Genomic DNA, 26,202 nt, shown 5'->3' on the forward strand with positions numbered 1-26,202 from the left:
TGTGAAGCTCATCTATTGTTTCCCTGTAAAAAAACAAAGAAGTAGTAGTAGTGAATACTTCTGTTCTGAACCAGCAATTCCTCATCAAGAAGAAAAGGGCAGTCAAAGTTAGTTACAGTTTTAATATTCCTTTGATATTAGTTTTACTTTCTACTGTGATCTGCATAAGCAAAAACATTGGCAAAATTACTGGTAGATCGACCTGGAACTTGGAATGCAACAGGCAGGGCTGGCTTCTGTTAAACTAACCAAGCTTTTCATTTAGCAAACTCCCCTCTGAGTTACTCCCAGATAATAATAGTATTGTATCCTTAAAGCACAATCCTGGCTACTTCTACTGAAAAGTAACTCCAATTGTTTGCTAAGTATTGCAGCCTGAGGCTGCAGTTCTAACCCAATTCCCTAGGAGTAAACCGCAGTGAATTCAGTGGGATTTACTTCTAAATAGACATGGTTAGGATTGTGGCCTAAGTAAATCATATATCTCGACCAATGGGATTGTCTCCCAAACCTAGAATATTTGTTAGGTTCTTTATTTATGTAAAACACTGAAGAAACCTACATTTTCTTTTGAAAAAAGAAAGGAAAAAACCAGGATGCAATCTATCACTTAAATTATGGCATCATAAAAAAAACACACACCACAATGTTAACAGGAATGTATGAAGGCAAAGATAAATGTTTAGTGATTTAAAAGATTAATCTAGTTCTTCTAAGTATTGGAAATTTTCCTTCCTGATTCTATAATCCTACATGGAATAGATCCTCTTTTTACATTCTTTTTGATATCACAAAGAACTCATTGTAGTGCAATATTTATATTCTCCTGAGAAGCTGAAAGCAAATCCTATTGTCTTTTAATGTTATCTCCAAGTGCAACAGAACTGTAATGAATTAATGTGCAGGAAAGGCAGGAAAGTGGTTATTGATTGGTAGTCATCAGGCACAGTCTGTCCTGTAGTTTTATTACTTAGCATGAGTAGAGAACCTCTTTTCTCTCTCTCAGATATTGCAAATAGTTGTACCTCATTTCCATGAGAGAACAGGGAGCATGGAATTTCATACCTGGAAATGATGCTGTACTTAAAAGTCTTTCCAAAGCATGTTCCTAAAGGAAGCAAGTTTTGTGTCCGCAGTATAACCATAGCGGGAAGACTTTATTTATTGTTAGAACCCTAAAGTCCATTAGCTTGGAACCAAGTGTAAATTAAGGGGTGTGTGCAGACATACACAGAATTAAGGAATATGCATCTCTGAGCATTGTTTTTACATCAGAACTGAATGTGCACCATGTTTCATTTCAGCAACATTCCTTAGGTCAGGGCCTTGTTTGTTTGTTTGCTTGTTTGTTTTTGCTGCTATAATCAGTGGTGTAGCCGAGGCTGGATCTAGCCCTGTTATTAGGCAGAATGTGATAGCTGCCTCAGGTGTCAGATGCTAGGGGACGGGGAAGTGTTGAAAGGCAGAGCTGTGTATGCTAGCATGATTTCTCAGATGTGGTGCAGGATGATGCCCCATCACCTGCCTTGAACTATGATTCCACTGCCAGGCCAATAGGCTTCTGAAGGGTGAGAGCATCATATTTTCTTTTTCCTTAGGCAGTACAGTACAGTGATTTGCAGTAGCCTTGGGGCTGAGGTATAGAACCCCCAAGCCCAGAGCCCCATCAGCTGGCTGTCCAGAGAGCAACAGATGATGGGCCAGTGACAAACAGATGCGGTGCCCACATTTGAGGGCATGGGCAGGGCCCTTCAATGGTGATATTGGTCACTGCAGCATTCTTTCTTACTTACTTAAAGAAACAAAACAAAACAAAAAACCTTCAGTGGCTGACTGGGCATGCATATAGTTCCATGTGGTGATCCTACAATCTTTTTACTTTAAACATATATTATCCTCCCCTACCACAAAATGGCGATCATTCCAAAGTAAATATCATCAAGGTAGCCGTAGCAAACTCCAGTTTATTTCAGTAGTCATGATGGTGCAATGATTAATATTCTGAGTGTATTAAGTATTCTCAGCATATAAATACTAAAATCACATAAAGATGTGAAACTGCATGTGCTCAGTTGGAAAACTGGGTTTGTTTCTCTGTTTTCCTCGAATGTGTCAGGAAGATAGATGGAGTTATAAAACATGGAATGATGGCGGGTGGAAGGGAGAAAATAAATGTTGATTGTGTGCTTCAAAACTGAAGTAATGTACGTGGCCACCTAAAGCACGTGGTCTGGATTGCGTTGTATTGTAACATACAAGGTGTGACCGGAAAGTTTGATGAATGGTCACAGAAATCAGAATATTTGAACATACATACCTCACAGGCCTTCAAAGTAGCCCCCCTCTGATACAATGCACCATTGACAACGTTCGTAGAACTGTTGGAAACTTCTGGAAAAGTCCTCTTTTCGTACTGCTTTCATTTTCCTCATCACAGCAGCTTCGATGTGTAATTTCAGTTTTGGAAAAAGAAAGAAATCCGGTGAGGCCAGATCGGGAGAATAAGGAGGGTGGGACAACTCAGTAACCTCAGTAATGATTTCATGCAGAATATGCAATTCTTCCGCTATCATTCGGATGGACAAATGCTGATCCCGCATCAATATCTCACGAACTCTGTCAACATTTGTCACCGTTCTGCTCGCCGACGGTCTGCCAGACTGAGTCATCTTTAATGGTTTGCCACACTTCATGGAAATGCTTAAACACTGTCTTTCGAGTTACAGCTTCATCTCTGTACACAGTTGTGAGCATTTCCTGGGCCTCTGATGCCGATTGTATCTTTCTTGCTGTCCGATTTCTGTGACCATTCACTGAACTTTCTGGTCACACCTTGTATTTAAGTCCCATTGATTTAAATGAGAGTTAGCCTCCCCCAGCTTTTATTGGATTGCGCACCATTGGCATTAAAGTGTTCATGAGTTTTACTGTGGCTCATATAATTTCTGAAGCATGAAATGTTGACCATGAATCAGGATGAGGAATGGAATCATTACTTTGGCACAGCAGGACCCCCATAAAGACACCAGAAACATCTCTATTGTTTCATTACATAAACCTCAACTCCCATGCAAACCCCATTAAAATCTAGTCTATAAAAGCAACATAAACATGGGCACACTCAAAGTTTTGAAACTTTCCCATAAGGCTGTGCTGTACATACTAATGCAATACAAAACTATATGACTATTTACTTTGGCACAGGAATGAGGGCTCAGCTGATGTCTACATAGTGAAATCTCAGCAAGTTGGTGTTATTGCAAACACTTCCACAGCCTCGGCTGAAAAATGTGTGAGGCCTGGGATGGTTGCTTTGTTAGAGCACATATACCGGTACATTTGTCTAACCTCAACTAATTAACACCGCAAAGTATTTAAACTGTGATTCTGGATTAGCTTTATTTGTTGCACTACAAAAGCCCCCAAATTTTCAGAGCAAACTGCTGCAATTAAAGTGTTCAGTTTTCTTTTTCACGTGGGAGGTTGAATTTGGAGAGGCGCCAACAGTAGGAATGCAGGAAACCAGACAGTGTGTTGTAAGAGTTGCTCTTTACTGCAAGGTTGGTGCTAACAAGGTTCCTAGTGCATGAGTAATCACAGGAGAACACAAAACCTCGTGTTCTCTTTAGTCATCAGAAAGTGTCAGCACAATTAAAAGATGCCTTAACAAAGGTCAGCTGTAAGAGGCTTTAAGCGAACCACTATAAAGTCACATGCCCTGCTAGTTACATGAATCAGGGAGTGTTCAGATGGTTGTTAGAAGTCTGCCCTGGAAGCTCTCCAGCTTGCCAGGCCTTTTTGTATCTTTGATCCATTTCCCCACAGGCTCCTACTTTCCACAACTGCCAAGTACTTCTATATAACTCTTTCCATTTAATATTAGCTGAACTATTTATTTATGTTTGGCTACTTCACCATTCCAAGAGATCAAGCTGGGTAACATTGCATTGCTATGGCCCAATCAAAACTGCAATGAAACTGCAACCTTCCACTTGGGAAAGCTCTCAGGGTGGAACCTTCTGTTTAATGACAACAGTTCAAAATATTTAAGGTTACAATCCTAAGCACATTGATTTGGGAGTAAGCTCCGGTAGGGTTTACTGTTGAACAAACATACATAGGATCCAGCATTTCTTTTTGTCCTACTAGTGCCATAAGGCTTGAATGGAAAACAGGATTTTGTGTGCCTTTCATCGCTACCAGACAGGCACACCAACTCCTTGGTGCCCTAGTCCCCTCAATATTTTAAATGGGGGGGGGGACAAGGCACCCACAAAGTGCTGAGGTAGAATGAGCACATGTCCCAGAGACGCATTGCGGCCCCAGGCACCCACGGTCACAAGGGCAAGCTGTTGCTGCTGCTACCAGATACGGAGATGTCAAATTAAAGCACAAAGTGTGAAAAATTACAAAAACAAAAAATACCAAAACAAACACAGCAATTTTGCCACTGCCGAAAAACAACCAGAAACTCCCAAAAGACAAAATCTGGAGTAAACAAATGCTGCTCATTAACTTCTAGTTCACTGGCCATTGCTGCTGTGATGTCACAGAAGCCTAAATATCAGTTACTTTGGCTTTAGTGCCAGCGTGGTATAGTGGTTAAGAGCAGTGGATTCGTAATCTGGTGAACTGGGTTCGCTTCCCCGCTCCTCCACATGCAGCTGCTGGGTGACCTTGGGCTAGTCACACCTCTCTGAAGTCTCTCAGCCTCACTCACCTCACAGTGTTTGTTGTGGGGGAGGAAAGGAAAGGAAATTGCTAGCCACTTTGAGACTCCTTAAGGGGAGTGAAAGGTGGGATATCAAATCCAAACTACTCTTCTTCTTCTTCTTCTTCTTCTTCTTCTTCTTCTTCTTCTTCTTCTTCTTCTTCTTCTTCTTCTTCTTCTTCTTCTTCTTCTTCTTCAAGAAACCATAAATGTGTTTTAAACATGCCCACCCATTTGAAGGAGGATGTTCCAAGCTAAGACAGGGCAAAATGTGAGAATGATAACTGGTTTTTTTTTGGGGGGGGTATTTTTCTTTGGCCTTGTGGATTTGTTATTTACCGAGGAAGGTTCTTTAATTCTGATGTGCAGAGAGTTCAATTCCACTTGGTCACTATCTCCTGCCACCCCAATTACATTAGAATAAAGATGACTTCAGGGGTGTTCACATGTTCTATTCAACAATCGTACCATCTGTGTACCTGTATATTCTGACATCTGAGCTGTGCACTTGTAGTTATTCACATGTAACATTTACCAAATGTACAGTTTGTGTACCCATGTCCCCACCAGCTGATCTGTGAAAATCAACAAGCATATTCTCTTACACACAAACACTCGTACATCTGTACTGTACAGATTGTACCTGTGTTCAGTGTGGTGTGTGAATGAGTCTTCTAAAAGACTCAAGAGCTTGCTATAGCATTGTAGCAAGTCAGTCCACTAAAAAGATATAAACACAACTGTCTGGAATCCAGTCTGTCCCCTACTATAAGCTGTGGACACAGCACGACCATGCACTGAATTCAGCAAAGCAAATAGTAAAGGCACACTTCTGTCCACTGAAGAAGCCACATCTGTTCTTAGCACGGTATCATTCAGTGTTTAGGGAGAGAAGCAGCTCAACATGAAAAGTTACCCATTTCCCATTAAAAGAAACAAGAAGTTCCGAGCAACAGTTAACTTGTGGTCACTGGCAATGGAAAACATTCCATTGAAAACAGTAACAAGTTGCGGAATGCAACCATATGAACAGTTAGTTATCCCTAAGCTAAGTTACATGTTCACTCCCCTTCCCTTGGGTTTTTAAAATCTGACTATCATCCTAAATTTGCTGGGAAGATCCAGTGACAACACTTACTAAAATGAAAGCCACAATGTTACTCAATGCTCCATATACATGCATAACTCATGGAACAATCTATTTGCTTGGCCTTTATCACAAGGAAAGTTCAAAGGAGAAGGGGGGGAAGCCCTGAGATTTTATGCAGAGGGAATACTGCTAAAGTCCCTTCAAACCTGTTCTTCAGGCCGCTTTCACTGTCTCTGCAGATCTCATGGAAGGAATCTCTTTTCAACTTAAAATAATGTGTTCCCACTTAAAGGACGGTGCAAACATGTCTGTCCTGGACATCGAAGCAGAGGTTCTGAGGAATACTTCAAAAGCCACATGACCCTCAACGCTGCATAATTGTATACCAGTTTTAAAGAATTGCCTTTTAAGGACTGGGTGTCTTTGTATCAGAATCTTTTCGGAGAACTTTTTCTTACAACTCAGTTAAATTATGAATTTTGCTTCCACAAGATGTAGAAGACACATTCATTAATGGGCATGAGCCACAATTGCTATGCTCTACCCCCGCTGTCAGAGGCAATATACTGTATACCAGTTGGTATGAATCCTAAGTGGGGAAGAGAGCTGTTGCTCTAAAGTTGCATGTGGCTTGCCCATAGGTATCTGACTAGTCAATTTGAGAAGAGGATGCTCAACAAGATAGGCGTTTGGTCTGATCAAGCAGGGCTCTTATGTTTATTTTAGTCTGGCCTATGTTTTATTATGCTTAAGGTTAAAGGGTTTTAGTGGCAGTGAATGTTGCTGCTGCTACTGATGCCTTTACTGTACAGTACTAGCTTTATTTGTTGATCTTATTATGTCTTTATAATGCTGAGTGGCGCCCAAAATGATGGCATATAAAATGGTTGTTATAAATAAAAATATACAGAGGTTGATTTGTGCACCATCTTCACACATCACAGCAACTTTGGCCTACTCTGTGTAATGGCAGGCCTGCTAAACATCTGAAAGGTATGCACTCCTAGCCCCACATGGAGAAACTAGATTGCCCCATATAATCTGTTCTGAAGGGGGGGGAGCAAGACTAAAGCTTTGGAGTCCGCACATCAGTTTAGCATTAGAAGTTAATTTTCTTCACCTTTTCCCCGTATCCGTGATGAATCCATGAAAAACGGTGATGCAATATGAACATAATATACGCTAGATAAGTGTCCAATAAAAGAGCCAGAAACTGAAGGATTGTTGCATAAGGAATGAAAGAACCTTCCTCAGTAAATAAAGAAATCCATGAGACCAAAGAAAAATGCCCCCCAAACCTAGCATGCATGCCTGAGCATGGTAGGTTCAAAGGCTGTGCTTCATCCTCAGCTTGTTGGTCACAGGACAAATTCCTAGTAGTCAAGGTATCCCATGTACAATACGATGTACAATGCCACATAGATTTGTTTCAGGATACTCTAGCATAGCTTGAAAGTGAAAATATGATAATGTGGTACCTTTTGCACAAATATGTATGGAAGTACTCACATTATTTCTTTACTTTAAATCATCAGACTTAGTAGGTAACCCCATTGTGTGATGAGATGGGGAATTTGTCTTCTGACTGCATTTTTTTTCTTCCTTGGTTGAAACCAGGAAATGAAACAGTGAAACAGTGAAACCAGGAAGACTAGTGCCATAGAACAACTAGTATTTCATCTTACAGCAAAACGTACAAGCTTGACTTTTGTTATGTCAACATGATGAATTGCCATTACGCTCTGTCTCTCTCTCTCCCTCCCCCCTTTATACAACATGCACATACATTAAAAATGTAGTTAATAAGAGAAAGAACCTTGTAAATTTTCTTGTACGGGTGATATTGTTCCCACACCTGTGCTACTAGAGTTGCAAAGTTCCATATTAGCAGTTGCTTTAAAGTTGGAAGTAAGCTTGTCCTATCAATGTATGGGGCCACAAAACCACAAGGATTTTTGTTTTTTGTGTGCAGGAGCAGACCTACTTTTAAAACTGATTAAAGGAGTTGTTGATGTTTGTTTGTTTTTGGCATTCAGTACGAGTGGTTGTTATTTAAGGAACTGAAATCCAAAGCCCCTTTGGCTTGCAGAACCAGTTGCGTCTTTCTGTGGGTTAGTTAATTACATTAAAAGGAAACAGACTTATAGGATAAAGACAGTATTTCAAAATTATTGTTATTTGACTTAAGAAATTCCAATTGGGGTAACTTTTTTAAAAAAATTAATTGTGGGCTTAGGTAAGTCCTTAGGCACACTACAATGCCGCTGCTGATATTGCAGATGGCCAAGGCATATTATGCCACAAAGCACACTCCTACAGAGGCAGTTTTAGGATAGTGTGACTGTTTTGGCCACACTGGCAAATTGTGATTTGCAAGTTTCAGTTGACATTGTAACACCAGGTTTATAACCAAATAAATCAGCTGCCACGCTAAGCAATTATCACAAACAATACATACATACAAATATGAGCCACTGATCCTCTACTCTTATCCCACTGATATACTTCAGTATTCTTTTATTAGATAAGTGGTCCAAAGTTTCTATTCAAAGACATGTTACAGGGAAACATTTTATGTTGTCATGTTAAGAAAGGAAATACAGCAGTGCTGATTTCTTGCTTGTAGATTTAAGATACTGGTACAAATAATAAATAGTATTTTTAATCAGCACAAAGTCTAAAATGATTTTAAATCCTGGGTTTTTTTCCAGCCAAAATTTATCATAATACCTAGGTGTGCAAGTTACATGACAAGTTATTTTTCTGTCACTGTGAGGTTTGAAATCAGGCCCTATCAGAGGTGCCAACCCTTCATTCAATCAGTCATAGAAATGTGGTTTACTAAAAAATAATAATAATGAAAAACTGTAATTCTAAAGGCACAAAATCGCATAGCTGCTCTAACAGGAATTTGTAAACAGAGAATTGGCTGAATTTAAAAATTCATACCGAAGAGAATTTTAAAAAGGCATCTGAAGCAGGCTTTTATCTAACCAACTTCCTTAAAGACCCAAAAGGTTTTGAGGTCTACAGCATATTATGCACTAAAATACCGTATTTCAAAAAAGCAGTAAGGCAAATAGTATAATCATTATTTCAAAAACATTACAATGGTAGTGTAGGCATTTGGAGTATAACTTAGTTACAATGTGTAGTACAGTCTCCACTATATAGGCATAATTATGTCCTCCTTAGGCAATTTTAGGTTCAGTTGGACTCCAGAACAGATTACAAAATCATCCTTGTACACCATCCCAAAAGGTGTCAAGAGATACTTGAGAGTGGAGTTTGTATCTGTTGTTCATTCCATCCACAAGCTTAAAAATATCCATTATTCAAAGTCCAAGAAATAAGCATATTAAACACTGTCATACTTGTGAAGAGCTTCTTCTAGCTTCTGTGTCACTTTTTGGAAAAAAAGTATTTGCTGTTGTAAGAAATGCTGCATTTGTGATTTGAAGTCTCTCACTCGAATTTTGTGAAAATGGTGGATTTCTGCTAGGGTGGCAAAAGAAATAATGTTACAACGATCCTGAATGCCATCGGCTTTCTGAACCTCCATCTTCCCTTCTTCTACATGCCGCTTACTTTCCTTCACTTTGGTAAGGGCTCCTGCATAATGAACAAAAAAGATATACTGGGATTAAAAGATGACTGGAACAAGTCTAATTAAAAGCTATACTGCTACCGGTAATTACACTTGCTGTTTGCAGTCTAAAGAATTCTGAAATTGTTCCTATATTCTATGACATAATAAAACCTTTGCTTAAGAGATTTTCTCTGCAATACATCATAGAATATTCAGTGTGCGTTCTGCATGTAGCACCAAACTGCTTACCATACCTAGACATGGCTTTGATTTTTTTTTTTAAAAAAAGATCAATTGCAAGCTGCCTTGGGCTGAAATATTTACCTCACCCTACAAGTCAGCTTACAATTGTTTGCTGTAAGCAAACTCCACCTAGAATATGCATTTCAGATCACCAGTACTATGTACCATACTTACATCACTTTGCTGCAAAATACAAGATATGACTGAACTCAAGGTGATCATAGCTTTTCTTCTGCATAATTACAGGTTAAAAATTGATGACATTATCTTAAGGTAACACCTTTAACAAATATCTGGCATATTTTCAAATTCAGGGGTAAACCAGAAGTGAAAAGTGAAGAAGAGCTCATGATTTTTAATTCAGCTCTATTTCACGAAAAGTAACATTATAAACAGGTTTAATGAAGATATGGAGTGCTCAGTGTGGCCACAGAAAGTGAGCAAGGAAGTGAGACTACCATTCCCGCAATTCTGTGTTTCTGTAAGACGTTCAGCCCAACAAGCCTGAATTTATAGCCACTGCTCAAGTAAATAAGACAGATCCAATTCTACAAACTTCTAGAATAGATTCCAGTTGTAATTTCACAGCAATCTAAGTCATTAAAAGGCAAAAACAGACTTTAGAATTGTCCCCATAACTTATGTACAACTCTCCTTGTAAAACTTTCAGATAAAAAAGGCATAAAAGAGGTTAAATGCTCAACACATTGCAAACATATTTTTGTTTGTTGCAACTGAATTTGTACATTTCCAAATGGTGTACACTTCACAAAGTTCTGCCCAGGTGTGTCTCAAGTTTTCTTTTCAACACCTTGGGTGAGAAAAGACACAGGCAACCTCATATCAACAGTGTCCCAGAAGGTTGTATATCCTCACAGAGGATTGTGGAGAATGCCGACAGCGTCAGGCATGCTGAGGTCAGGGGGAGAGACCATTGTGGCAAATACCCCTTGAAATGGCTAGTCTATCTACCTCTATGGCCAAGTAAGTCCCATGCTAAAACTTTTGTTTTCTTTTTGTACAGTAAGTACTTACAGTAGGATTTTAATTGGCAGCTCTATACAAGGGTGATTTGGCCAGCTTGGTTCAAAACGGATGCAGCTGCCACCAGATTGGCCTAAGCCACTTCCTGAGAACATATGAGAACCACATGCACACCAAATCCAGTCTTAGAGCACTTATTTTAAAGCTTTTAGAATCCTTTCCACACCAATTTATCTGCTGAAGAACTCTTCCAAATTGCAAGGGATTCTAGGCATGTTCTCCTATGCACAGTGAGTACATTGACAATTCTCAAGGGTGCATTTGGAAAAACACTCAATACTCCCCTAGGGGTTAGCATAAAAGGGGGAAAACAATTATGGTGGAAAGTTGCTTTCGAGGGAACTTTGCCATTATTGATTTTCTCATTGAGAAGCCTAAACTTGGAAGGAACCCCAGGGTCCTGAGGTCCCAGAACAGTCTGAAAACTACTGCCTTACTGGAATGATAGGATCAAAACATAAATATAACAAATGAATGAATGAACAAATGAATAAAGGAACTGGCTAGGTCTGGTAAACAAAGAAAAGTCCTAAATCTGTAAGGTATATTCAAAAAAAGCAAACAAACAATGGATGAATGGGTTAGATATCACTTGCATATTTTCCATTACCACTTCTGAGTCACACTGAGTCACAGAGAACTCACAGGATCTTTAGCGAGACATTACAGAGAGATGTATAAATTTGAGTCACTTGACTGCTTTAGTTGCACATTTTTAAAACAATTGTGGATCAGAACTTCAAAAACCGATTAACACAAAAGGTGACCCATCTCCCTGAATAAAAATGATTGTTTAACTAGTAAGACAGATTCAGGCTAAGTTTGACGTACATACATTGTGTCAGACAAAGAGTAAGCCTTGTTTGTTTTGAACTTTTTTCATTTTAAGTAGTAGACATGCATTTCCAATTGTTTATGCACAATATATACAAGTAATGAGAGAATACTTCAGCTGGGATAAACAATGCAAGCTTATGACCTTACGTACCCAGCACTGGCACACAGAATGAATAAAACTTACTAACTGAAATGGTTAGGATTTTATCAGAACTCTACCAACCAACTTAAGCCTGCAATAGCATTCCATCATGGATCGTGGACCACCTGCTTGCAAAAAGTTAGGCTACATGATGTACACACCCAAGACTCAGCTATATGATCATAGTAGAGCAGCACAGGCTACAATGAAGCCTCTACATGCACAAGAAGAAATGATGCAATTGGCTAAAAATGCCTTCTCTTGGCCTCACGACATTCCTGTTTCCCCTTGGCTGTTGCAAGCAGTGTTCTGTTTTAAGTATTTCAAGATGTATTATTCTTAACAGCAGTTCTCTTTTTAAATAAATAAAAAATAACATCTTTTCTTGTTTTCTGGCTTAGGCTACTTGATCCTGTAAATAATACTTCTAATAGTTTTCAGACCGGGATAAGGCTTGGCTGTATTGCTGTAGGAGCTAAAAATGTTTTGGCTGGCTTTTCATCAGAAACGTAAAAACAAAAGTCCTAATAAAAATACTGTAGCAGTGCCATGCCAGCTGACAGTGGTTGTGAAGGAGGAACTAACAGAATCATTAAATGAGCGTTTGAACTTGGCAAATAAAATTGCTACATTTTAAAAATACATAAATCAAGAATGTTAGTATCTTTCCTGTAGTCTGGTTGAGGTGACATAACCTGGTTACCAGCACTTACTGGCTGGAGTGTACTACTTCTGTGTACTATAAACTCTTTCACCAATCCCAGCAAAAAAATTCTTATGGCAGTCAAGAGTAGAAACAAGTATATGTTTTGGCCCCAAAATGATCTGTTTCATAAATCTGATTTTAACATCACTAGATGCAAATCACAAGCTGCAGGACTCTTAATGGATTACAGAGTAGCACACCTGCCTCAAGGAACAAGTTGAAGAGGACTATGTGAACTTCTGTTTGTCCTCCATCAGGCATGGAAGTCACTGAATGTTAAAAAATATATAGTAAAGAGTTTCCCTTCCTGAATTCTAAATCAAACTATGTAAAAGCGAAATGCAGGTGCATGTGTAGGCATGCCAGCTGAAGATATGTAGTAATCTTAACTCAAGTTATGAATACTTAGCCTGCTTTAAAAAAAACAACAATAATTATTTGATGGAGAACCCCCACTAGTAGGAATCTCTAATCTATATAGTGGAATAGGCTAGATACAACAGGTCAGGATTTGGACCAAACAGTGGTAGGCAACCTGTGTCCCTCCAAATGCTGGATTTCATCTCCCATTTTCTCTAGTCAGCATCAAGGATGATGGGAGCTATAGTCCAGCAACATATGGAAAGCCACAGGTTCCTCTTCCCTGCTGTGCAGCAATTTTATATGACAAACTTTAAAATCCTAGGTCAAAGCAGGCAAAATTAGCCACCTTCATTTAGAATCTTTAAACATTCCTTTAAACCAAAGGAAGAACATTTATGGCTTTAGATTAAAAACACTGAATGCTGCTATACAAATCACACACTTTACTTAATGCAGAAATACAGTTAACACAATTGGAAATGGAATCAAAGCTGTGAAGTCAAATTTTCATTTACTTAACATTAAAGGGGTTAAGATCAAAGACCAATTCACTTAGAAATCACACTTCCAGTTAGCCACTACACTGTGAAAAAAATATGCTAAAAGTGACAGTCGCTAATGGTCTACCACAGCCTTCCCCAACCTGGTCCAGTTGTTGGGAGTACAACTTTTGTCATCTGTGACAATTTGACATTCCAGGTTAGAATCCAACAACATCTAGAAGGCACCAGGCTGGGGAATGCCCATTCACCCGCACAACAATTCAGATGCTGCACTTAGTATTATTGACTAGAAAATTCTGGTGCTTCTGCAGTATCCTAGCCAGCTTAATCATAAAGAGCAATAGTCCTATTGTGTTCACTGAGACTATCCATGCCAACTTACAGAACACTATGACTCATACAGGTTTTGTGGCAAGATGGTTACCTTAACTCAAAACAAGTAGGCTTATAAAAATGAAGTTGCAAGTCAACATTAGCTTTTTCCATCCTTCCTTTTTTAAAAAAAAGGAATGGGAATTGGGAAGTTTCACAAGGATATCATTAATGACAACGGGTGACACCCAACTGTGCCAGACCACTTGCGGAGCAGATTTGCTTGCACAACAGGAGTTCCCCTTCCCCACCCACTATGTGATCTAGGTTTGGGGGACCCTGTAGAAGGGATATGGGCAGGGACAGGAGCAGCTGGGAAGGGAAGAGAGGAGGGTTAAGTCAGGCTGAATCTACTCATACAATGTACTTTATCACCCTAACTTTACAGCATTTTTAGAGTCACTCATTCATAAAAGTTGAAATGGAAGTGAAAAGTCATAGAATAGTTATCAACCTCTATTTGCTACAATGTTATTTTTTCTTATAGATTTTTATTTCCCCCCCTTTAAACACAAATACCCTTCTTTCTTATTTGGCAAATTTTAAAATACAAAAAACTCAGAGTGAAACATTGCAAATACTACTATAGTGGACAGTTTAGACTACCCTGGGCATATGCAGCAGTGTAAGGGAGCTAGTGTAAAAAACCCTGTGTTACTACCGTATTTTAACTTTTGGAACAAACACCATCCTAATTTTTTTATCCTGTCAATGCAAGTTTTTAAATGTACAAGCTTGAGAATGGAAAGCTAAAATCAGTGGGGGTGCAGCTATTTGGGGTATCCACCAAGTTGCTTTTATTGTAGCACTTCTACTTTAGAACCCTTTCATCACAGAATTCATAAAGTAGTCCTTGAAACCCATGAGAGTTCAAAGATCAGTGTGCATATTCTGTATTTATTATAGAATGTAGTCTGGTTTGAGAATAATTTGACCAATAGTGTACACACACCAGTGGGAGTTTTTCTTTACCTCCAGTACCAAATCCCCCAAAGGGCATTGTCATTCGCGTGCCTGCATACAGTATCCCCACCCTTGCCCCAAGATTCCTTTTAAACTGCTCTTGTGCAATCCCCAACTGCTTTCTGAGCCTTTACAGAGCAGTTAAGACATCAGTTTCTGTGTGTGCTCACTCCTAGATACTGGCCACCAACCTTAGCTTTCAAGCTGCAAAGAAAATAATGGTCTTTAGTGTTACAAAGTAGGGGCCAGATTACTTGCTAAAGAAAGCCATTCAGTATAAGTGCTTTTGTAGTTTGTTTTGTCTCCTGATGATTGCAATTAGTGTGGGATACATTATCTGCATAAATCTGAAGGCAGATGTAGAAGAACAGCCTTGGATCAAACAAAACTCGAGTTTGCAGTCAGGTTCTGTGGATGAAAATTCAGATCAGAGGTTTCCACTTTTGTGCTGAAACCTGATCCATGAAATTCATTATCTTTCAACTCTGGCAAAATGTCACACTGATTTGAACTTTTTAAATTATCAACATATAGTTCAACATATAGTTCAGCTTTAGTAACAGACAGTTAATAATTTGGCTGACAGGTTTTGTTTTTTTAAACAGACGTGGAATTTTTAAACAGACAGGAATTGTAAATTTATTTCCTAATAAAGTTGTGGGTGGTGGTTTCTGGCTGAAATAAGGAAACACTTTCATGTTACCACTTATGAGAAAACCCCTCTCCTTCACTGCAATACCATCACACATCCTAGGACACTACTCACAAACTACACTCCAAGCAAGAACAGTCCAGGTACAAATGCTTAAGGAACCTGACTTGTAGTTACATAGACAGAAACATTGCCTGTGGGAAACAATAATTAGGAACTTCAGCTATTTCAAAATTGACACACAAGGCTTTTGAAGGCCCAGTAGCAGAAATGTACTTATTCAACTGGACTTGCAGCTTGTTTCACCCTAGTGGATTGTGATGGGCAACCTGTTAATCCTTTTGTGTTTTTATGCTTTCCATGTGTGGTGGTGCAAACTGAATTTACAGCCTCTCTAGTTGGCAAAGCAGAGCTGGGAAAAATTTCTGCCTAAATTCCTAGAGAGCCAGTTTGAAACCAAACACCAGTCTAAGTTAACAGTGCTTAGTGCAAATTGACTGAAATGATTATCAAGGTACTCATCACAAGTTTAGATTTCCATGTTTTTCAATGTTTAAACTACAGCAACTGACTTACAAGATGAAAAATAACAATTTCCCTTAAAGCAAATTATTTTGGTGCATAATAAAAACTCACAAAAATTAACATTTCAGGAGTTGATGCCTGCTTTAATTGACTGTATGTGAGCCACTCTGGAAGCCTTTTTTGCTCAAGAGCAGGGCATAAATGCTCTAAATAAATAATAATTTATTATTATTATTTATTGAATGTATATACTTCCCTATACCTGGGTGTCTCAGGGTGGTTCATTTTGAGTGATTTAGGTGACAATCCAATATTTACCATGAGAATAACTTCACTTCACTTACTTCTGAGTACACATGCATAGTATTGTGCAGTTGAGAAGCTTACCAGACTTTGGGAAAGCGTTTCACCCCAATACATCTAATGTTACTGGATACTTTCTTGTGAAATGTTAAAATAGTAATTTTTTTCAGCTTTTTCACTACACACAAAAAGACCAATGCATCATTCTCAAAAGTTTGTAAATTTTAGTTTAGCTTACTAGCCAGCCATGATATATGCTTGCCAATGACCCCTTGTGCATATTGTCAGAGAACTTGGGAGGACAGGAGCTATGGCACAAAATCCATGAGCGTCATATTTGTGTGCTTTCTGCCTGCTACAAAATAGATGAGAGATCCATCTTCCATTCCCCACCTTCCCCCAGTTGGTAAAGAGAAGAGTAAGAGGGTCCACCCATGTGGCACTGTGGATGGGAATTCATCCTTGCTATGTGGGTATATGGAAAGCTGCTCACTTCCATTAATAACATTGCAGGGATGGGGTGGGGAGTGGAATGAAAAGGAAGTTCTCAGAAATATTTTCAAACAGGCAAAGCATCACTTTTGGCAAGCTACAACCCTGGGAGAAGGTTTCATTAGTCTAAACGATATTACAGTGCTAAGCATGGGCTTTAAATCAACTTTAGTCTTTAATGGAGTTTGTATCTATAAGAATGGGCTATCAGGATAACTGAAAGAAAAACTAGCACGTTTTCTATTAACCTTTAAGATGCCTCCTGTTGTGCTGTAGTGTATGTGAGCAAGCATGGCTTGCTTCTCAATGCTATACAAAATTTCATCAATGATTTGATAAACTATGCCAGGCATCCCCAAACTTCGGCCCTCCAGATGTTTTGGACTACAATCCCCATCATCCCTGACCACTGGTCCTCTTAGCTAGGGATCATGGGAGTTGTAGGCAAAGACATCTGGAGGGCCGCAGTTAGGGGATGCCTGAACTAACTTAAAACAGATTATTATGTACTGTACCATATTCCATTTTCAGCAACCACATAAACATTTTCACCCACACCACAGCTGGCATTTAAAAATTCATTTAAAGGTTTTTACTTGCTTAACTAGCTATACTGATACACCCTGTGACCAATCACATCTATTGCAGACGTATTTGAGGGTTGTAAATGAAGCTCCTGGATATTTGGTGTCATTTCCTTTAAGCCTCACAACTTGCACCAAAAAACGGTCTCGCTGTCGTATCCCCTAAACTATGGACAGAGATGCTCACAACAGGATCTTAATGCACAGATACCTATGGAGAAAGGTGGTCCTTCAACCCTGTTCCTAAGTGTAAAAAGTTTCACACATCAAAAGTTGTACTTTGAATTGTACCAGAAATAGACTGGAGTATAGTTGGTGTAAAAAGGTAAAGGTAAAGGGACCCCTGACTATTAGGTCCAGTCGCGGACGACTCTGGGGTTGCGGTGCTCATCTCGCTTTATTGGCTGAGGGAGCTGGCGTACAGCTGCCGGGTCATGTGGCCAGCATGACTAAGCCGCTTCTGGCGAACCAGAGCAGCGCATGGAAACGCCGTTTACCTTCCCGCTGGAGCGGTACATATTTATCTACTTGCACTTTGACGTGTTTTCGAACTGCTAGGTTGGCAGGAGCAGGGACCGAGCAACAGGAGCTCACCCAGTCACGGGGATTCAAACCGCCGACCTTCTGATCGGCAAGCCCTAGGCTCTATGGTTAGGACCACAGCGCCACCCTTGGTTAGATGGTGTACCACTGGCCTAAAATGCTCATAACTCCCAAACCATTAGTAAGCTAGCAGCCACATTTGTACAGGCAGCAACCATTTTGCACATGTTCAATTGGCACGTGACCACTGATGAGTGGGTCATTTTGGACCTGGAAGATGGCATAACAGGGGTGGGGTATAATGGGGGGTGGCTTATGCATGCTCTGCAGACATGCACAAGGGCCAGGAACTCTACCCCGGTTGCCTGTACTAAGTGCAGTTTCGCTATAGTCTTCAAAGGCAGCTTTGCATATGAGAAGTACATTAGAGTAGTTTAACTTGGAGGTCACTAGAGCATGGATAACTGAGGCCAGGCTATCTCTGGACAAATAGGGTTGCAGCTGGCATACCAGCCTAAGTTGGTAAAACTAAAAAGCAACTTGCACTTCTAATGACAAATTTGGATCAAGCAGCTCCTGTAAGTGACAAACCTGTCCCTTCAGGAGACATGGGACCACGTATCACTGGGTGAACAACACTGCTCCCCTATGTGGTGACTGACTCAATTCAATTGTGATGTCCTAGCCATGGTAGATGCCAGCAATTGTATCCTTGATTTGTTTTTTTAGGTTGTGCTAAGTTTGCAAACACAACACAGTGGACCTCCAAGAGTTTAGCATCATTAGATGGGCCAGACTGCAGAAGGCCCCACACCATCCCCAAAAGCTCCAATGGACAGTAATGTGAGAATATATAACAGTGTTAGAAAAGAACTGCTTCTTTGCTGTCATCACAGACACCGAGTAGACTTAATAATGAGCTCTAACACTGTAGGTTCACTTCAAATCTTCTACCACTTGCACTCTAGCCATCTTCCTACTTGTTTCACTGCTCCCAGGAATACCAAGGAGCTTACTGAGTTCTGCCCAACTTAAGTACTATTGCTAATAATAGTAATTATGTGGTCATGAAAGGCTCTACTGATTTTATTACAGGTTGTATTTATTTTATATTTACACACTACCCTTCTTCTAGAAGGGCACATGACAGTGTATATAGGTTTAATCCATTTTATCCTCATAACAACCCTGCAAGGTAGAGAGATAATGGGAGTTACTCAAAGTCAATAAGTAAACTCAAATCTGAGCAGAGACTCTCAGCCTCTCATCTCCAACTCCAGAGCATTATCCACATAACACTCCATTTTGATATGGCATATTATACTTAGAAAATGAAAGAAACATTTTTGAGGAATTCCTTAAGCAGTCGCATGCTATGTAAGGATTTGAGTGAAACACTGTAAAATGCTGACAAATAATTGAGGAAGTGGGTCAGACATGCATCATCTGTGACTCAGCAAGCCAAATGTAGGTCGCCAGTCATGTATACTAGCCTAGCAAGATCTCAGTAAACCTCCTGTGGGTTGGGACTCAAACAGGGCCTTGTCAAACACCTGGCAGGTCACTAAACATGGCCAGTAGGTTGTGCTTAGTTTGAAGGGGCACAAGTTGTGCTGGCACAATCTAAGGTACTGCATCTTGAGATAATGTCAGCAGAAAACTCTGCAGTGGGTTTACATCTAGGCTGATTTACAGTATTTAGGCACGCAAGGAATACATGTAAGGTGGCCAAGGAACAGCTTGATAATATCTGGACTACAACTACTTCCATTTTTAATTGACTTAGTGCCTGCCAACACGAATCCATGGCAGACATTAATTCTACTCAAATGGGCTGACTTACAAGCCAATCTTTTCAAGAGCTGGCAGGTATCCATTATTGCTTTTTCCTTCATAAGACAAACCATCACCCCTATCCATGTAAAATAACCTGTATTTAAATCAATAATCCAGCTACAAATACCGCCCCAAGCAAAAGCACTTAAATGATAGTGAAAATGATAGTATGTTTTCATATTTTAAATGTTTTCTGAATTATGATGACAGTGCGAATGAATAGCATCCACCAAGTCCTTTCTTGTAGCACGATTGTAAAAGGCACACAGCAATCACATTGTCCCTGAAGGTGCAGGCAGCATTTCAAATGAGTTTGAAGAATGGCACTGTAATGCAATACATAGCCACCTGATAATTTTTGAAAAGCTGTCTATGTAAAGATTAAGAATAATTAAGAATCATGAAGCACTTGCATGTTAATGTTCCAACTTGCATTTTGCTGCAAGTACTGTGAGAAATTAGTGTTCAAATGTGAAACATAGGTTAATAGTATTTTCAGAGTCATTATCTTTTAGAAGTTACACAATTTATCATCCAGCATTTACACAGTTGGAAAACCTCGTACTATAATCCATTGACAAAACAAGTCAACCTCTATTATGGTCAACAGCATTGTTTACAATGTATTTGGCATGAATATATAAATGCAACCATGAGAGCATTTATGCATACACTAACATAAAATGCTGAAAAGGTTTATTAGGAATGTATTTATGGGCTCCTAGCATGTAATACTCAAGTTGATTTCAAGAATAATTGTATATTCCTTGGAAGACCTACCTCAACAGCTTTGACTGTCATGTGAAAATTCCCATCTCTCTTTTCACTGTGTTTTGCTATATTAAGTTTTTCTATCTGAATGAAAAATAGTCCTGACTGGAGTGATAACCACAAAGGATGACATTTTTATCCTTGGCCCTTGATATGTGGAAAACATTAACTGATTAGAGCTGCACAGAGAAACTAGACACCAAGGTGATGAACACACTGTCAAGAATGGGTACTAACTTCACAGGTGTATCTGTACAGAGGAAGTCAAACCTCATCACATAGCTCTGAATTGTATTAGATTGTATTGTATTAGATTTCATTTACGTAAACTGGCCTAAAATCTAAAATAGAGAAAAATTAGTTCAGTAGAAAACCAGGTGCAAGGAAACAAAGAGAATCCTACATGCCTTTAAAGAAAATACCCCGGAAATGTTAACTACTAATGTACTAGATACGGTAGCTGTACATCTATGACCAAATCTTACAAAGTGGTTATGGGAACAAAGCCCAAGCATCCAAATCTTTCAGGGACTGAGAACCTGCAGCCCTGCAGCTTGTTGTCCAACTCCCAATTCACATCAGCTGTACTCAGCAGGGCCAATGGTTAGGAGTGGTGTGAGTTGCAGTTGAGCAACGTTTGGAGGGTCACAGGCCCTTATGTCAGGGGTCCCCAGACTTACCGTGCTTTGGGCCGGTGCCCGCCGCGCCGACCGCGCAGCGGGCCGGAGAGCAGGGGAGTGCGCGCGCAGCGGGCCGGAGGGCGGGGGAGTGCGCGCCCATGCGCATGCGCACACGCACACGGTTGGAGAAAAATCGCCGAAAATCGCTTGTGCGCATGTGTATGGGCCTCCCCCGACCCGGAAGTGCATCGGAAATGACCTCTTCTGGGTCAGGAGAGGCCCATACGCATGTGCACAAAGGATTTTCGGCGATTTTTTGCCGATTTTGAAGATCGCCGCCGCGCCGCGCGCCGTAAGAGCGGGCGGCGGCAGCGGGCGGCGGGGGTCGTCGCGGGCCGGATTGGGAGGCTAATTGGGCCGCATCCGGCCCGGGGGCCGTAGTCTGGGGACCCCTGCCTTATGTGAACCTTAAATCCAGATAGAGCAGAGAGTGTATTTGTTTTTTTTAAAAGCTCATTTGTAATACACATTAATGTTCGTTTAATTAATGATCCAAACAACTCAAATGTGGCTTGAAATTAATTAAAGTGTTCTGTGGCTGACTTCGCCTTGTTAAAAAACCCTGAAGCTACTCACAAGGTACACAGTAAGCAATGGTCTCTCTGACACAATTAAACAAGTATACTCTTTTAAAATACTGCTCAGTACTTCACTACATGCCTGTTTTACAAACAAACACAAATCCTGGGTATGATAGGCAAGTATAGTTTCCCGCTTGGGGGAGCAGGGTAGGGTAATAACATACCATTAAGGGTTCAAAACAAGCATCCTTAAATGCAGCATGTCCTTAATAACCTTAGCCCATAAATCCTAGCAGAAGAGGCTAACTTCTGAGGCAGAATTAACTCCAGTGTTTTACCAGAATCAGCATATTGTGGCACCTTAAAGACTAACTATTTTATGCTGCCATAGTCTTTAATAAATTTATAGCCCAATCCTATCATGCTTACTCAGAAGTAATTGCTACTACAACCGGTGAAGTTTATGCCCAGTAGGTGTGCAAAGGACTGTGGCCTAAAATCAAATCTAGAACCAAATTTGACAGGAGGTTATCTTCAATAACTTGGCACATTATATATACATATTGGTACCAAGGGGAGAAAAATGTAAACATTGTGGGGCAAAAGGCAATGTAATCCTGGTGCTACAACCTATGACATTTCCATACAAAGGTCAAGTGTATACTGTACAAGATAAGCACAGTGACCATTCATTATTCGTCTTTGAGGTGTTACAGGACTCTTTAGTTTTGATGCAACAAACTAACATAGATACTATACTCCAGAACATTTTACTACAATAACTCAGAAGTCTAGCTTCTATTATACAAATTTAATTGGGTGAAAGAGTCGAGCTGATATAGTTAAAACTACATTACCTTTCTGGACATGGATTATGTCTGGGAAATTGGCCAGATGTCCTTGATACAGAGCTAACAAATCCATCACTGGATCCAGGTCCTGTCTGGGTTGCTCCGCAAAGAGTTCACCAATAGCATCATAAGCTTCCCCAGTGAAGGCAATGGCCTGATTGAGGCCAACTGAAAAAGCCTGCTGGTCCATCTCAAAGGCTTGGCTGAGGCCCTTGAAGGAATGCCCCACTTTCTGGTACTCCTTCTTGAAGCCAGTAACCTGCTTACGAGCAAAATCATTGACTGTCTGGTTCAGCTGAATGGTGCTGTCATCCATTTTCTTGGTGAAGCTCTTGAAGCCATCGATTTTACTTTCCACCTCCTGCAGGTCCAGAGCAGCAGGACCACCAGTAGGCACACTAATTGTGAGGAAGAAGTTAGCGCCCACCATCTCGTCTTTCTCAGCCTTCCGCTTGCCCTGCTTCCAGGCCTTCTCGTCGGTGCTTGGGCAGGTGAGGAAATGCTGGAAGGCATCACACTGCGCAAGCACCGGGTGGCTACACATATGGTCCATCCACCAGGCCAGGCCTTTGCGGCGTTTGGAAATGAAGTCCTCCTCAAAGCGCCCCGTGGCCTGCTTCTCTGGCAGATGCGGCACCGAGATGACTGGAAACTTCTCCACCAGGCGCCCATAGAGCCAGTCAAAGTGCTTGTAGCGCCGGTGCACCTGCTGCCCAGTGTGACTCGGCACCAGCTTGTAGGCGATGTAGCTCTTCATGCCCTTGAATTTGGTCTGCTTGGTGGGGTCTTCGATGGAGCACTGGAAAGGGTAAGGGTTCTCCTGCCACTCGGGCCCATAGGCGCCCAGCACCACGCACAGCTTGTCACCATCCTTTACGAATCCCGATGCCTCTCCGAGCACGAAGGCCTCACCACCGGATTTCACGAAAGTGGAGAAGCGGTTCAAGTTGCGGCTCACCGTGGCTGTGCTCTTGGCGCCGCCAGCGGCCGGGTGGTGCAGGTGAGCGCCAGGCTGGCTGCCCCGGGAGCTCAGTGACAGGTCGGAGCGGGTGGAGAGGCGGTACCTGCCAGAGGAGCCACCGGGGGCTCCAACCCCCATCCCTGCATTTTCATAGTCTGGGTATGAGCTGCCCAGGACGCCCGGCTCGTCCGCCACCGTCGAGCTGTCGTCCCAGTCATCATCCCAGTCGTCGTCGCTGCCTTGGCTGGTCTGATAGGAGGACCCTCCATAGGAGGAAGGCACGGCTTGAAAGGAAGGGAAGCCCGACGTTGCCGGTGGAGGAGGCAGCAGCTGGAAGGGCTCTGCCGGCGGAGGGAGCTGCTGGTGTTGCTGCTGGTGGTGGTGATGGTGGTGCTGCTGGGCCGGCGGAGGGTTGCTGAAGGCTGTGGCGGGCGACGTCGCCGCCACCACCGCCGCCAGGGGCTCGAAGCCTCCGCCGGGGACATTGGCGTAGCGGGCCGGGGCCGGCACTGGCAGAGGCGCGGGCGGCTCGGCCACGGGCGCTCGGATGACCTGCACGTAGGAGGCTGGGAAGAGGCCCCGGTCTCCGCGGCTGTTGACCCCCTCGAACCAACCCTCGATCTCTTGGTCGCTGCACAGGCTCAGCACCTCGTGCTCCCGCAAGGAGATCTCGCCCGGGTTCTCCGACTTGAAGTCGTACAGCGCGCGGGCCCGCAGCAGCGCCATGGTCCCGCCGCCGCCGCCGCCCAGCCGGGGATGGGGGACGCGGGCGGGCCGCCCCGCAGCGCCGCCAACCAAACGCAGCTCACGCCCCCAAACCCCCCGCCGTCCGGCCCGCAGGTCCTGCCCGCCCACTCGGGTGGCGGCGCTGCTCCCTTCCCCTGGAAGCAGCAGCGTCTCCTCCGCCGGAACCCTTTTATTCTCCTCACGATTCGCCCCTGCGAGTTCTCTGCCTCTCTCTTTGGGACGCGGGGGGAGCGCCTCCTTTTCTTTCCCAGGCCGTGGCGGTTGCTGCTGCCCTCAGTGACTGAAGGAGGGACGAGGCAGCCCCGTCACTGGTATCGCCAGCAGCTGGAGTCCCCGCTTCACCTCGTCCAAGTCGGCTGGCTGGGCGGAGGGGTGTGCGCGAGAAAGGGAGAGAGGGAGGGAGAGAAGGAGTGCGCGCGCCCGCGCCCGCGTGTTTGCGTGAGTGTGTGTGTGTGGAAGGGGCCGGGCCCGGGGGATTGTCCCACGTCGCCAGTTTTGCTAATCCAGAGCCGAGAGGCAAGGGCTGGGAAGCCGAGCGCAGAGCCGCCGCCCCCATCGATTGGGCCGGGGGCGAAGAGGGAGGGGGCGGACTGCCGTTTGGGGGTTGTGCTTCCCGTGGCCCCCGCCTGCCCTCTGGCGTTTGTCTCGGGAGATGCCGCTGCATTCGACAGGCTTGAGGGAAAGAGGGCGCGCGCGAGAGAGAGGGAAGAAGGCGGGAAACTGAGGAGATACTTACTTCAGGAAAAGTGCCGAGAGAGCTAAATTAGGCGGGTAAAAGAACAACAACAACACCCAACAACTCACCAACGTGAGCTGCGACCCTGACTAGGGAATGGCACACATGCACCCCTCCATCCCCCCACAACATAGTTCAATTCACTTACCAGTAAATTTAGGATTGGGTTAGTATTTAGCTGAAATTCAGAGTTGCGCAGTCCCACTGAGCACAGTTCACTCTACAGTAAACACTCGCAGGATCAGTTTGCAACTATTATTATTATTATTATTATTATTATTATTATTATTATTATATGCAGCGTTAGATGGTGACAGCAGTCACGAAATTAAAAGACGCCTGCTTCTTGGGAGAAAAGCAATGACAAACCTAGACAGCATCTTAAAAAGCAGAGACATCACCTTGCCGACAAAGGTCCGTATAGTTAAAGCTATGGTTTTCCCAGTAGTGATGTATGGAAGTGAGAGCTGGACCATAAAGAAGGCTGATCGCCGAAGAATTGATGCTTTTGAATTATGGTGCTGGAGGAGACTCTTGAGAGTCCCATGGACTGCAAGAAGATCAAACCTATCCATTCTTAAGGAAATCAGCCCTGAGTGCTCCCTGGAAGGACAGATCGTGAAGCTGAGGCTCCAATACTTTGGCCACCTCATGAGAAGAGAAGAATCCTTGGAAAAGACCCTGATGTTGGGAAAGATGGAGGGCACAAGGAGAAGGGGACGACAGAGGACAAGATGGTTGGACAGTGTTCTCGAAGCTACGAACATGAGTTTGACCAAACTGCGGGAGGCAGTGCAAGACAGGAGTGCCTGGCGTGCTATGGTCCATGGGGTCACGAAGAGTCGGACACGACTAAACGACTAAACAACAAAATATGCAGCGTTACATTCAAATAGCTATTTAAATCAATATGCTTACAGTTTCACGTTGCTTTATAGAAAATTAGGACAGAAATTATTTCTTTAACTAGTTACTGGAGTTATGGTTCTAGTTACAGGTAGGTAGCCGTTGGTTACAGGTAGGTAGCCGTGTTGGTCTGGGTCGAAGTAAAATAAAAAAATTCCTTCAGTAGCACCTTAAAGACCAACTAAGTTTTTATTTTGGTATGAGCTTTCGTGTGCATGCACACTTCTTCAGATACAGTGAAATAGAAGTCCCCAGGCACTTATGTAGAGAAGGGGTGGGGATGGGGAGGGGAGGGGGGAAACCGTAGGTAGCCGTAGGTAGCCGTGTTCGTCTGCCATAGTCGAAACAGAATAAAAAAATTCCTTCCGGTAGCACCTTAAAAGGTATAGGTAAAGGGACCCCTGACCATTAGGTCCAGTTGCGGATGACTCTGGGGTTGCGGCGCTCATCTCGCATTATTGGCCGAGGGAGCTGGCGTACAGCTTCCAGGTCATGTGGCCAGCATGACAAAGCCGCTTCTGGCGAACCAAA

The 26,202-nt window shown here is 42.4% G+C and overlaps 1 protein-coding gene across 1 annotated transcript; it reads right to left on the minus strand.

The window, feature by feature from the left end:
• Window positions 1-1,729: 1,729 nt before the first annotated feature.
• On the minus strand, window positions 1,730-24,475 carry SNX18 (sorting nexin 18). Its single transcript, XM_035100701.2, has 2 exons — window positions 22,328-24,475; window positions 1,730-9,413 (listed from the first exon to the last, which is right to left on the minus strand). Exons 1-2 carry the CDS (start codon window positions 24,006-24,008, stop codon window positions 9,160-9,162), a joined length of 1,935 nt encoding a protein of 644 aa, XP_034956592.1. The 5' UTR covers window positions 24,009-24,475; the 3' UTR covers window positions 1,730-9,159.
• Window positions 24,476-26,202: the final 1,727 nt, after the last annotated feature.

This window comes from Zootoca vivipara, chromosome 11 (assembly GCF_963506605.1).
Source record: "Zootoca vivipara chromosome 11, rZooViv1.1, whole genome shotgun sequence".
NCBI lineage: Eukaryota > Metazoa > Chordata > Lepidosauria > Squamata > Lacertidae > Zootoca > Zootoca vivipara.

What these genes read in the sequence shown, in the direction of transcription:
- SNX18 (XM_035100701.2), bottom strand. Translation starts at nt 24,008, where the DNA reads ATGGCGCTGCTGCGGGCCCGCGCGCTGTACGACTTCAAGTCGGAGAAC. An exon ending in CATAATCCATGTCCAGAAAG is followed by an intron (nt 9,414 to 22,327) that starts GTAATGTAGTTT and finishes TTCATTATGCAG; the next exon opens with GAGCCCTTACCAAAGTGAAG.